Source organism: Thalassophryne amazonica, chromosome 17, assembly GCF_902500255.1.
Source record: "Thalassophryne amazonica chromosome 17, fThaAma1.1, whole genome shotgun sequence".
NCBI lineage: Eukaryota > Metazoa > Chordata > Actinopteri > Batrachoidiformes > Batrachoididae > Thalassophryne > Thalassophryne amazonica.
In genome coordinates, this window is record NC_047119.1 from 20,404,742 (window position 1) to 20,417,705 (window position 12,964).

The 12,964-nt window shown below is 39.6% G+C and overlaps 1 protein-coding gene across 2 annotated transcripts in view; it reads right to left on the bottom strand.

The window, feature by feature from the left end:
• The window catches only part of LOC117528991 (potassium/sodium hyperpolarization-activated cyclic nucleotide-gated channel 1), a 243,987-nt gene that overhangs the window by 77,009 nt on the left and 154,014 nt on the right, over positions 1–12,964 (bottom strand). For both annotated transcript variants that reach the window (XM_034191674.1, XM_034191675.1), the window contains exon 3: positions 2,159–2,320. In XM_034191674.1, the coding sequence (XP_034047565.1) occupies positions 2,159–2,320 (162 nt within the window). The remainder of the gene's footprint in view (positions 1–2,158; positions 2,321–12,964) is intronic.

Genomic DNA, 12,964 nt, shown 5'->3' on the forward strand with positions numbered 1-12,964 from the left:
GTCCATTTTTGGCATGTCCAAATAATTTTTTAGTATTTACACAAGAGTGTAATTGGTGACCAAGTCATTAGTGCACTTTGTTTCAGTGCAGAAGGTTCTTGGTTCAAACCCACCAATGGCACATTTCTCCGTGTAATGTGGAGTTGCATCAGGAAGGGCATCCTGCATAAAACTTGTGCCAAATCAGCTGTGGTGACCCCTAGTGAAAACAAGAGAGCAGCTGAAGGGAGTTACTTTTTTTTTTTACAGAGTGTAATGTGAGCACCAGCACAGGTTGCAAAGGTGTTGGGTTTATCCTATAAATTATTCATGGGGTTATTCTGGGCATAACATGAAATAAACCAGTTAGAGGCCCATCTTTAAGAGTTGGAGGAACACAGTGCTGTTTCAAATGCGAGCTCAAGTGAGACATTTTCATTGAATTTAATGGATCTATGCAAACACATCAGCACACGCCAGCAGACAAAGTTCACCAAAGCTCCCTGAGGTGAAGCATCAAAACAGCAAAGTAAAGTTTTGTATTTTCCTATGATTGTTTCCTTTTATTGCATTGAAAGGTTGTTTTCCATGCAGCTTTGTTGTGTACAGAAGTGGGGGGTATGTGCATCATTAACCCTCTGGGGCCGACGCCGTTGTATACGCCGGCTAAGACCAAGCTTTACTAAATTATAAATAACTTGTGAATGATATGAGATAGAAACTTACTTTTTTTTTTTACTGAAAAGTTAACTCCGCGGACTTTCGAGCCAGCCATCGGCCATCTTTGTACTCCTCATAGAAGCTGTGTGATGATGTACGCAATGTGAGTGTCCAATTGGAATTGGTTCACCGTCACATGGTTTTCCAAAATCCAATCACAGGTCAGATTTACCTCACGTGAAAAGCCAAAGATCATTTTCAGGAGTGATGTGTTACTAGTGGGCCCGTTTGAATAGCCCCCTGGGTGCTCCAATGAGTACATACTATTAGTACATACTCAGTGTGCCCTGCGCCATTACGCACAGCGATCAGTGAAAGCAGGAGCACACGGAGAGCTTCTCATGTGCTCAAACAAACAGTGTATAACTATCAGGATTGCTCCACTAGTTTGCATGTGAATGTTACTGGATAACTCTGTTGCTTTCTCGGTGTAAAGCACTGTTTACCATATCAATGGACAACAAAATGCATAGACCATTTTGTATATATTGTTCAAAATGTGCATTTGTGTTTATTGTTTGAAACTTTTTGTTGTACAGTCTTTCACACAAGACCTCAAATTACCATTATAAATTGTCAAAACAGTTGTTTATTATAGTTTGCTGTGTGTTTTGAATAAATGTGTGTGGAAAATTATTTTTTGCTTTATTTTTTCCTTGCCTATATTTGATTGTAAACCTTTATTACACTTATAAAAACAACAAAAACATATAAATTCTGAAAGCAAAAAAGAGACATAAAACTTGATTGTGGGATGCAGAGAGTGCTGTTAACAGCAATAATAAAACATTTATGCCAGACGAGTGAACTGTCCCAAAATGCCCTCGGACTCCAGAGGGTTAACCCACTTATGTACGTTGCATATGACTATTGCAGTATTTAAACACCACACATACATTGCACTCCAATTTAGACCACATTTTTGCTCTTATATGATGCAGTTGGCACAATACTGATGCACCATAACTCAACTCATTTTAGAATGACACACACTCACCGATGAATGCAAGTAGACTTGTGATTGAAAGGATGTGAACATTGGGTGTGAAAACCACAATTGAATTGGATGGAAACTATAGAGTTGCGTTGCATTGTGTAATGTTTTTTGCTGGGTGGTAGACAGGGTAATCAGTGTTGGTACAGCAAAAAGGTAAAGTATAAAATCAGTAAATTACTGACTTTTTTTTATATTCAGGACTGAAATGTAACTGGAACCCTGACAGCTGCTGTCTATTCTCCTGCTACACTTGGTGAAACTCTTGAACACATTTTCCATATTTTACACACCAGCTCCCCCACAACTGTTTTTATTGCTACATTTAATCTTCTGAAAATACACCTATAAATATCTATAAATATAACCTGCCACAGCAGTGCAGTGTTCACTAACACTGTTGGTGTGTTCATTTGCTGAATGCCAAAAAATAACAAACAAAAGAGAAGAGTGTGTAATACTTACAACCATACCATTTAGGGACACCCAGCAGTCAGGGGGGAAGTCTTGTAAGAGAGGTACCAGATACTGGAGGCAGCCATCCCAGTGACACAGAAGCAGCATCATCCCTATCAAATTAAATATTCTTACCACAGCACTAGCCAGGTCATAGGTCATATGGAAAATCTGCCAAAGACAAAGATGGATAGATGCAAGACAGAGAGATGGAGACAACATCATTAGACATCTTCAGTACAGTTGTTGTAATGTTAAGTCATTTGCATAATCTGAAAACATTTTCCAGAAATTACCAGATTTCCAGGTTTGGAGCATCCTGCCACTTTTGCCAAACATGTTGTAATTTATTGTAATCATGTTTAACACTAATGTTAGTGTTAGTCAAGAGCGATGTGTCGATTCTTGTATAAATACAGTAGCTGCCTGCTCCTAGCCCAGAAATCCAGTGATTTCCAGAAAACTTTCATCTCAGTTTCACTGCTAAAGTTTAGTTATGTCAAAGGGGTTTTTAATTCAAATACTATAAAATTAACGTTAACGTGTAATGCATTTGTGAATCCACAGAAAGTCCTTCAGTTCAACATTAAAGCACCGTTCTGATTTTCACAAATGTGTGTTCTGGAAGGTGAGGGTTTAGAATAACCAAATGGTGGATTGTGGCCCCCTGCTGGGCCATGAAGGCACTGCATGTGGGCCAGCAGAAGTTATTAAATTAATAAATAAAATATATATATATCTATATCGTGGGAATGGTTGCCTTAGAGAATCCTGGAGAGTGCCCATAATGAACTTGAATATTACATAATTTCTCTTGTCATCGCAATCCTCGTTAATTACTTGCATCGCCATGGACCCATAACGATGGTATACATGCTGTAACATCACTGGGTGGGCTACAGGCATCCTACAGTTTTTATTGCATGTTTTAACAGCTTTGCGTGTTACATCATCAAACTGTTTGCAGCCGATCTGCTCTGTGTCAGCCTGATTCCGTCAGATCTCAGAAGCTAAGCAGTACGGGACCTGGTTAGTACTTGGATGGGAGACCTCTTTGGAACACCAGCAGCTGTGTGTGTTTCTCCAGGTTGCACTGGAGTTGCGTCAGGAAGTGCATCCAATGTAAAACTTGTACCAAATACAAATGCGGTTCGGGCTGTATCCGCTGTGGCGACCCGGAACAAAAACCGGGAGCAGCCACATGGACAACAACAACAACAACATCATCAAACTGTTTAGTCGATCACATTCATGAGCAGCAACAATCTGTCCACACCGTTATTATTTTCCAGAATGTATGTCCATGAAAGTAAGAATGTAGCTTTAAACTGTTAAAAACACAGACGTGAAAATGAAAGCATAGCAATAAAAACAGTCACAGCCATTAATAAGCAACAAATAATGAAATAGAATCAGAAACATTAAGACAAGACTATGTTAATACAACCAGTCAAAACCTGTGGAAGAGTAATGACAAATTTACAAGTACATACCTAATATATATATATATATATATATATTCAATATTATACAGCATCATCACAAATACCTCACTTAATGTACCAGTAATTAATACATTATCAGTTTGGATTTAAACAAGTCAACCAAGTCAGGGCAGTTCCACTAAAACAAAACATTAAATAAAAGAGCATAATAACAAAAAAAAAACAAAAAAAAAAAAAACAGCATACTGCTGACCTTATATTCACCTTTGGGAGTAAACCAGCACAGGGGAAGGTTGGTAACCATTAAAGATCTTTTGTGTAAATAAAATCTTAGAAATCTGCTCTCAAATGTGAATATGAATTTTTTATTTTGCGATCACTTTTTTTTTTAACATTTATGTATTATACCCAGTACTCTCTTCCAGATGTGCCCTGCTCATTTCTCGAAGCTTCCGAGTCCAACCAGTCTCATCTGTTGCTGCAGTGCTTTTTCATTTTGTCCACTTACATAAATGTTGACAACCAACCCTCATGTCAGAACCATTTTTAGAAAACACATCTGAAAAAAATAAAATAAAATGATGTATCGTTCTCTTCAACTACGTATGCAGTCATGAATAATACGTCATTGTTACATATGTGTCATGAGTATTGTGGGATCTTATATATATTGTGTGTGTATTTTAAAAATCTGAGCAGTTGTCTCAGCAGCATAGAAGTTTTTGAACCAAAAATAATAATAATTCCTTAATATGCATGGAATGTTGAGAGTGTATATTGTGGCGATAGATTTGATACGATATATTTGCCATTTCTTTTTATGGTGATGTACAAAATCCCCTGAGAACACATTTATCAACATTAAATGGTCAAGATATTCCAAAATTTCCAGCTGTCATGGACCACACAAGATATCTCAGTATAAAGGTCATAATTTGTACAAAGGTTCACCACAGACTTTCAGTGTTGTTCTGGTTTTAAGTTCTTGGTGCCACTTGGATGTGATGTGTATGGCCCCTCCTCCAGCCTTATCCCTGCCTCCTTCTGGACATACGTTTACATCCACCTTGGCCAAATTCTTGAAACGCATCTCTCTCACACACACACACACACCTCCAACGTCTTCCTCATTTCCTTAGATGCTATTACTGAGGATGTGTTTGACATTTACAAGAAATGTTTGTTCATTCTTGAAGGATATTTTGGTCTCCTTCTTCAATAATATTAAGACTGCATGGTCCAAAGTTTGTTTTATGTTGTATCGTACACTGTACAGTTACTCATGGTGCCATGAAAGATGGCTCCAAGGGAAGAACCCAAGTTGTGGAATTCCAAAATCGCCCTCTGGAAACCTTGATTTAAATCTTCAGATTTCAGAGCAGGTAGCTCACTGGACTATGAGCTGGACTACCAAAATGTAGACTTGGGTTCAATTCTCCATGAAGCTACCTGTTTGTATCCTTGGACAAGACACTTCATCTGCATGATCCCAGTCCATCCATCTATAAATGGGCAATATCTTTGGCTGAGGAAGTAAATCTGGGGTTATGTACCAGAACCAATGGGCCTTGGGGGTTACATAGACCTTACTTCTTAAACACAATATTTCAGTTTATTTATATAGTGCCAAATCACAACATAGGTTGCCTGTAAGTGTATCACAACAGTAAAATAAGGTATGAGCTCTTCAACTATGGGCCCTTAAATACAACCAAGGGTTCCCCAATTAACGCTGATTTATGCTACTTAGTCATTCTGAAGCATTTGTATACAATATAATCAGTTTCTGGAATCTTTTGGAATATTCCATCCCATTTAAAGAGGCATTCAAAACACAAACTGCGTAAAGGAAATAAAGGTTCTTCAAAGAATCCGAGGCACTTGTATAAATACTGAACATTTGAGGTAGTGCAGTTTTTGGGATATTGGTCATTAAATGTATTTAAATGCAACAGGCTGAGGCAGTGTCACTGCTCGGGTGGTCATTTAATCAGTGCGAGGAGCTTCACAATGAAAAGTCATCACTCGGGTGACTAAGTGTACCTGTAACAAGAAGCAGATTCATTTACATTCAGAGCTGGGCCACAAGAATCAACTGCGGCTAATTCAGACTTGCTGGTGAGCGTAAGGAAGATACTGCTTTTTTACAGGTTAGTAATTTCATAATTGTCCTCACACATCCTCGCACCTTAATCCACTGTCTAAAAATAGTTAAATATGGGCAAAGATAATCACCAGTTGCCTGGTTTTGCATAATAAAGCTGTCCTATTAGTGGGACTGTTAAAAAAAAAAAGATTCTGATTTCCAACTATAATTACCGCTTTTAGAAGGCAATGTTTTTCCTTTCAGTGTTAGGCATAATGACATTTTAATTGGCCTGTACAGTATGGTGCCCATCAAGTGGCAGATTAAAACACAAATTTACACAAAGTAAGAAACATATCCTTTTGGAATTTGTAATACAAAGCTGTGCAAATGTTTTTAACAAAAAACTGAAAAGTGGCCAAATAGGTAATATTCACAAATAAATACAATGTGCAACCACTTTCACCCTTAAAATGCATCATTTTGGTTATGTTGCCCCTAACAATTTACAAGAAATTTGAGTTTAATGTTATATTTTTTCATACATTTTAATTTTAAGTCATCCTTAGCAATTGTCTTTGTGTTGTCATTACCCTAGCGGTACAACTACAAAGATTTTTTTTTTTTTTTTTAATGAGGTTTGCAACAATTGTTGATTCATTTTGATTATTTTCTTATTACATTTGATACGAGTTGGAATAGGACATGGTTGGATGGTTCAAAGTTGAATTTATGTTTGTGGTTTGTCCAGTGATGAAGAATAAAATGCCAGATAGAACATTTTTTAACAAAATTCAATTCTTGTGTGTCAAAAATGTTTGCACAGCACAGTAGTTTCAATACTTGTTGAAGAACCAAGGTGATGTACAAAAGTAAAATACTTGATATGTTAAATGTGGATACCCTGATTGCAGCAGTTGAGAAGCTGAGTGTTTGGGTTTGTGTTTGTTCTCAATCAAGACTAAGACTAAGGCTTTGAATGACTTCAAGGACTTGGTCACCAGAAGTGTACCTGTATGTAGTGAAAGTGTTGAACTTGTAGAGACATGCACCTATTTCAGCAGTGATCTTTATGTCTTTGGGTCCTGTGCTTTTGAGACTGAGTGACACCTTGGAAGAGCTTCTGGAGTCATGAGATCCAGGAACAGAGGTGTTGGTGATGTAGATATTTTTGCAGGACAACAAAGGTCCAAGTCTTTAGTGTCCTGGTGCTTCCTGTTTTACTGTATGGTTGTGAGACTTGGACACTAACCAGTGACCTAAAGGCTCTAGATATCTTTGCAGCTTGGTCTTGTCAAAAGATCCTTGGGTATCACTGGAATGATTTTGTGTCAAAGGAATGGTTACTTCACTTGCATTGTAAGGGAGGGTCAGCTGTAACAATTTGGCCATACAGTAGAACCTTAAGGACTTGAACCTTTCTTCTACTTCAAAACGTTTTGAAAAACAATCCTATCTACAGTCTCATTACCTCATGAACTATCCCCAGGTGTTTCTGAATCTCAAAGACCAAGGACGCAGAAACAGGAATGTCACTACTCAGAAGTTCAACAAGTTCACTGCACACAAATACAATTATGATGAAGTCCAAGAAGCCAATGAAAGCCAAGATCTTAGTTTTGATCTAGGGCAATCTTATACCTCAACTCCACATTCGATCAGCTTCTTGAGTACTGCCAGTGATTCCACAAAGATCAAAAGCTAGCTATGATGTCCAGCAAGTTGTTGGGCTTCCCACAAGCTTCCAAGATGTCAGAGAAAGAAACACTTAGCGAGCATCAACATAGGCTGTAAGGATGCACTGCACTAATGTGCTGATATGTATTCATTTTTTGGCATACGTATGAAAACTTTGCCAGTTTGTGTCCATCCACATGGCCTTTCTGACTGTGCTGTAAACTTTGCATACAAAGGACAGGATACATGTAGGTAGAAGAGAGAAGAGACAAGAGGCTAAACTGAAGCTCAGATCCCTCTACGGTTGAACTGGACCACAGGGAGATACAGAGCGCAGCCCTGAAAAGCTAAATTTAGCCACTAGCTTACAGGATGACTCTCAATGCACCTGCCACCTCTCTCCCTGCCCACATCTTTAATCTTAATTTAGCAGAAGTTCTCCCTCTGGTTTCAAGATCATTGCTGTTTTATAGACAAAAGACTGGAGAGAGACAACAAGAGTATGGGGGCATAGAAAAGCTAGAACATGCAACGTCTATTCCAAGACAGGAAAGCAGGATCACAGCAAAGTTTGTGATCTGCACCTGATCCCACTCCAAACTGAGTTATACCTGTCATAGTCTATATCACTCTATTGGAACAAATGTAGTTCCAAGCAGAGTAAATTTTACTCCGACAAATGTACTGTGATGTAACAGAGGGTTGTGTGACTTCTAAAATGGATTCATTCAGCATAGGGAGCATTGTTGTATGTCTTATTGAAGGCTGACAAAAGGGTTTACAAATTCCCTGAGATCATTTCACTTTGCTGGGAAACTTCCATGACCTTTGGGTCAGGCTGAGTCACTGGGAACAGACAGATACACTTGCAGAAATTATCCCAGTGGACTCTGACTTTCGGGCCTAGGACGTAACCAGACACCAGACACAGTCTGTGAATGTTCATCTAATTATGTTTGTTTCTTCCAAATTTAATTTTACTTTTGCAACTCGTTATAGTCATGGTGGGTCACTTTCATATTTATAATCAGTGGTGGTAAGTAACTAACTACATTTACTCAAGTACTATGCTACCAGTTTGATGCACTTGTACTTTACTTGAATATTTGTATTTTCTGCCACTGTTACTCCAGTAAAAGTAAGCTTATTAGTTACTTTGTAGTTTCATAATAACTATACAAATATATCAACAAGGCTTAAGTGGCCCACAGGATGAAATTCACAAGTTACCCAGCAGTATGTCAAGTCATGAATATATATATATATATATATATATATATATACGAGGTCTGTCAATAAAGCAACGGTCCGTTTTATTTTTTTCAAAAACTATATGGATTTCATTCATATGTTTTTACGTCAGACATGCTTGAACCCTCGTGCGCATGCGTGAGTTTTTCCACGCCTGTCGGTGACGTCATTCGCCTGTGAGCACTCCTTGTGGGAGGAGTCGTCCAGCCCCTCGTCGGAATTCCTTTGTCTGAGAAGTTGCTGAGAGACTGGCGCTTTGTTTGATCAAAATTTTTTCTAAACCTGTGAAACACATCGAAGTGGACACGGTTCGAAAAATTAAGCTGGTTTTCAGTGAAAATTTTAACGGCTGATGAGAGATTTTGAGGTGATACTGTCGCTTTAAGGACTTCCCACAGAGCGAGACGTCGCTCAGCGCTCTCAGCCGCCGTCGTCAGCCTGTTCAAGCTGAAAACGTCCACATTTCAGGCTCTGTTGATCCAGGACGTCGTGAGAGAACAGAGAAGTTTCAGAAGAAGTCTGTTTCAGCATTTTATCCGGATATTCCACTGTTAAAGGAGATTTTTTTAATGAAAGACGTGCGGACGGGTCCGCGCGTCGGGACGCAGCCGACGCGGTGCGGCGGCACAGGAAAAACACCTCCGTGTTGATAACCATTTGTAAAATCCAGGCGGCTTTTGATGGCTTTCAGTGGAGTGAGTATATGAGAAATTGTTTAACAGCAGAACATGTTCCAACTTGTCCTTAAGGCTTCCAACAGAGGTGTTTTTCCTGTGGTGGAGCGTTGCGTCGGCTGCGAGCCGACTCTGCAATCCGCCCGCACGTCTTTCATTAAAAAAATCTCCTTTAACAGTGGAATATCCGGATAAAATGCTGAAACCGACTTCTTCTGAAACTTCTCTGTTCTCTCACGACGTCCTGGATCAATAGAGCCTGAAATGTGGAGGTTTTCAGCTTGAACAGGCTGACGACGGCGGCTGAGAGCGCTGAGCGACGTCTTGCACCGTGGGAAGTCCTTAAAGCGACAGAATCACCTCAAAATCTCTCATCAGCCGTTAAAATTTTCACTGAAAACTAGCTTAATTTTTCGAACCATGTCCACTTTGATGTGTCTCACAGGTTTAGAAAAAATTTTGATCAAACAAAGCGCCAGTCTCTCAGCAACTTCTCAGACAAAGGAATTCCAACGAGGGGCTGGACGACTCCTCCCACAAGGAGTGCTCACAGGCGAATGACGTCACCGACAGGCGTGGAAAAACTCACGCATGCGCACGAGGGTTCAAGCATGTCTGACGTAAAAACATATGAATGAAATCCATATAGTTTTTGAAAAAAATAAAAAGGACCGTTACTTTATTGACAGCCCTCGTATATATATATATATATATATATATATATATATATATATATATATATAGCTCCACAGTTCCAAGCTGCAACAATAAATGCATGCACACATTAAATGTATCAGTAGTTAATATCCAGTAATATTGTTCTGAAATTATCTATTCTTCACAATGGCTCCATTTAGTTTTGCACCTGATGTCTGTTCTGATCTTTTACGTAAAGGTGTACCCCTCTTTTTTTTTCACAAAATTGATCAAATGTACATGTGTTGAAATCTAAGAATTACTGCAGGGCTTGACATAGCCATTTGCCCGTTGGCCCGGCACCGATTTGACCCACTTTCGGGCCTCTACGGGCCAGTACAATTTATCAAATTGGCCCGCTCGGGCCACTGCAAAAATAAGCAAAATTCTATTTATTTTACCATATCTTGCAGCAGTAAAGTGGAATTTCTTCACATCTCCGTGTCATCAAACTTCACCAAGTCCACCATGTTTGTTTTGGTCTGGCAACATGCTCCATGCTCCCGCAGAATCTCGCACACATTGAAATGTATGTTATCGCTGCGTGGAGCGTGCATTCGGCCGTTTCCGTCATCTATCTTCAGCAATGTTCGTTACCATCTTTAAATGCACGGGAAGCTGCAGGAAACGAAGACGAACAAGACGCAAATCTAACAGAACGCTTTGAAATTCAAATTGAAATATGTTTAAACTACAACCACCCAAACCTGGACAACAACCAGGAAAGAGTTTTGCTAAAGGAATTGGTCCGAAGAGGAAGCTTAGTGATGATGAGTTAAGGGTGAGAGACAGGCTAAATGAAAGAAACTTCATGGTCCATAGACTATGTTTTTTTCTGGATTGGTTTATATTATATAGGCAGGATTTTAGGGTGGAATATCATGAACTCTCGCGTGCAAAACCATGGTCCTTTGCTCCTACACTGTGGGCCACTAACTTCTAAATTCTACTGGCCCACAGGGCCAGTAGAATTATCCCAGTTTGTGTCCATCCACATGGCCTTTCTGACTGTGCTGTAACCATTGCGGTTACAGCACAATTTGCCCCAAATTGGTTTATGTCAAGCCCTGTACTGTATTTTCTGGTGTATAAGTCACACCTGTTAAAAAAGGCCTCTTGAAGAAGATAAACCCATATACAAGTTTCACCGGGAGTTTTGTGCATTGTTGAAGTGTACTTCTTACTTTCAGGATTTATTTTGTTATTATTAGAGTCTGTTTAGTGATTTGATTCCTGTGAAACTCCTATAGAAATAGTTACTGTAATAATTATTATTATGAATAACAAACTCATGATTTTTCTGTATATAAGTCACACCTGAGTATATAATAATTATTATGAATAACAAACTCATGATTTTTCTGGTATATAAGTCACACCTGAGTATATAATAATTATTATGAATAACAAACTCATGATTTTTCTGTATATAAGTCACACCTGAGTATATAATAATTATTATGAATAACAAACTCGTGATTTTTCTGTATATAAGTCACACCTGAGTATAAGTCACAGGGCATCTCAAAATAGTAAAGACAAAACCAAAATCAATACTCAGGAAAATATGGAAAATAATGCTTTTTTTTCTATTGGGGGCGAGGGGGGTCCATGACAAATATAATGACTTTGCTCTGTTTTGGAAGAAGGACGCACGTACTTGCATGTACAAACTTCAAAGTTCATGTTACATTTGATGGAAACTGGGAACACCTTAGTCTCCCCACTGACTGTTTGAATTGACAACCTGTCTTGCAGATATCTAGCAAACATTTTGTGTTAAGTTTGTCTATATTTTATTTGGAGTTCTTCCCAATGGGCTTATATAGATATGCTGTGTCCATTTATGTTTCCGCTGTATGCTGTGGGGGGAGCCGCAGCTAAATGAGCTGTTAGCTGATGCATTCAGTGCGCATCGGACATTTCAAAGTGCCACGGAATTTCGCCTCATTTTTGCTTAAAACTGCCCTGTTTCGGGGGGCTTCTACACTTCAGCAACTACTGAAAGTCTCCTGTATTTCTACTGCTACATGACGCTAACACTAACGTATGTAGTGTAGCAATGCTATGCAATCCTTGAATGGTATGTTATTCATTCATTCATTTTCTGCTCTTTATCCTGGGCAGCTCTCCCATACTTCCTTATCCTTGGCCAAGTCCTCTCACTCTTCCTTGAAGGTACTCCCAGAAATACAATCCCTCCACCCTCCAGTTCTTGACTGCACCTTGAAGTCCTGCCCATGAACATCATGAACAGTGACTAGGGGCCACCCTGGTGGACTCCAACACCCACCAAGAACAGCCCTGATGTGATGCAAAGAATGCAGGTACAGCTCCTACTTTGGTCATATAGAGACCGGATCGCACTTTGCAACCTCAAGGGACCCGGTTGTACACTTTTTCCAAGTCCACAAACTACATGTAGACCAGTTGATCAAACTCCCAAGGCCTTTCTTATATCCTTATGAGGGTAAAAAGTCTCTTCTCTAGTATCCTGGCATCAGCTTTCCCAGGGAGGCTGAGAAGTGTGATTCCTCTGTAATCAAAACCCACTCTCTGGTCCCCTTTTTTAAAGATGGGGATCACTACTCCAGTTTGCCCATCCAGATGTGCTGTCCCCTACGTCCATGCAGCATTGTATGGGCATGTCAGTCATGACCCAACAACATCCAGAAACTTCAGCATCTCAGGACGAATCTCACCCGATTCCAGCAACTTGCCACTGAGGAGGTTTTTTTTTCATTACCTCAGAGACGTCTGCTAGGGAGACGGCAACTGCCTCTTCAAAGGAGGGCATATGTCAGAAGGCTTGATGAAATCCTCTCCACGCTTGCTGAGCAGAGTCTGAGCTAAGAACGTCCTCTCTTTCGTGAGTCACCTGTCAGTTTGCCAGAAACACTTTGAGGCTGACCGAAAGTCAGTCTCCATGGCCTCGCCGAACTCCTCCCACACCTGACTTTTTGCCTCAGCCTCTGCAGACCTTCTG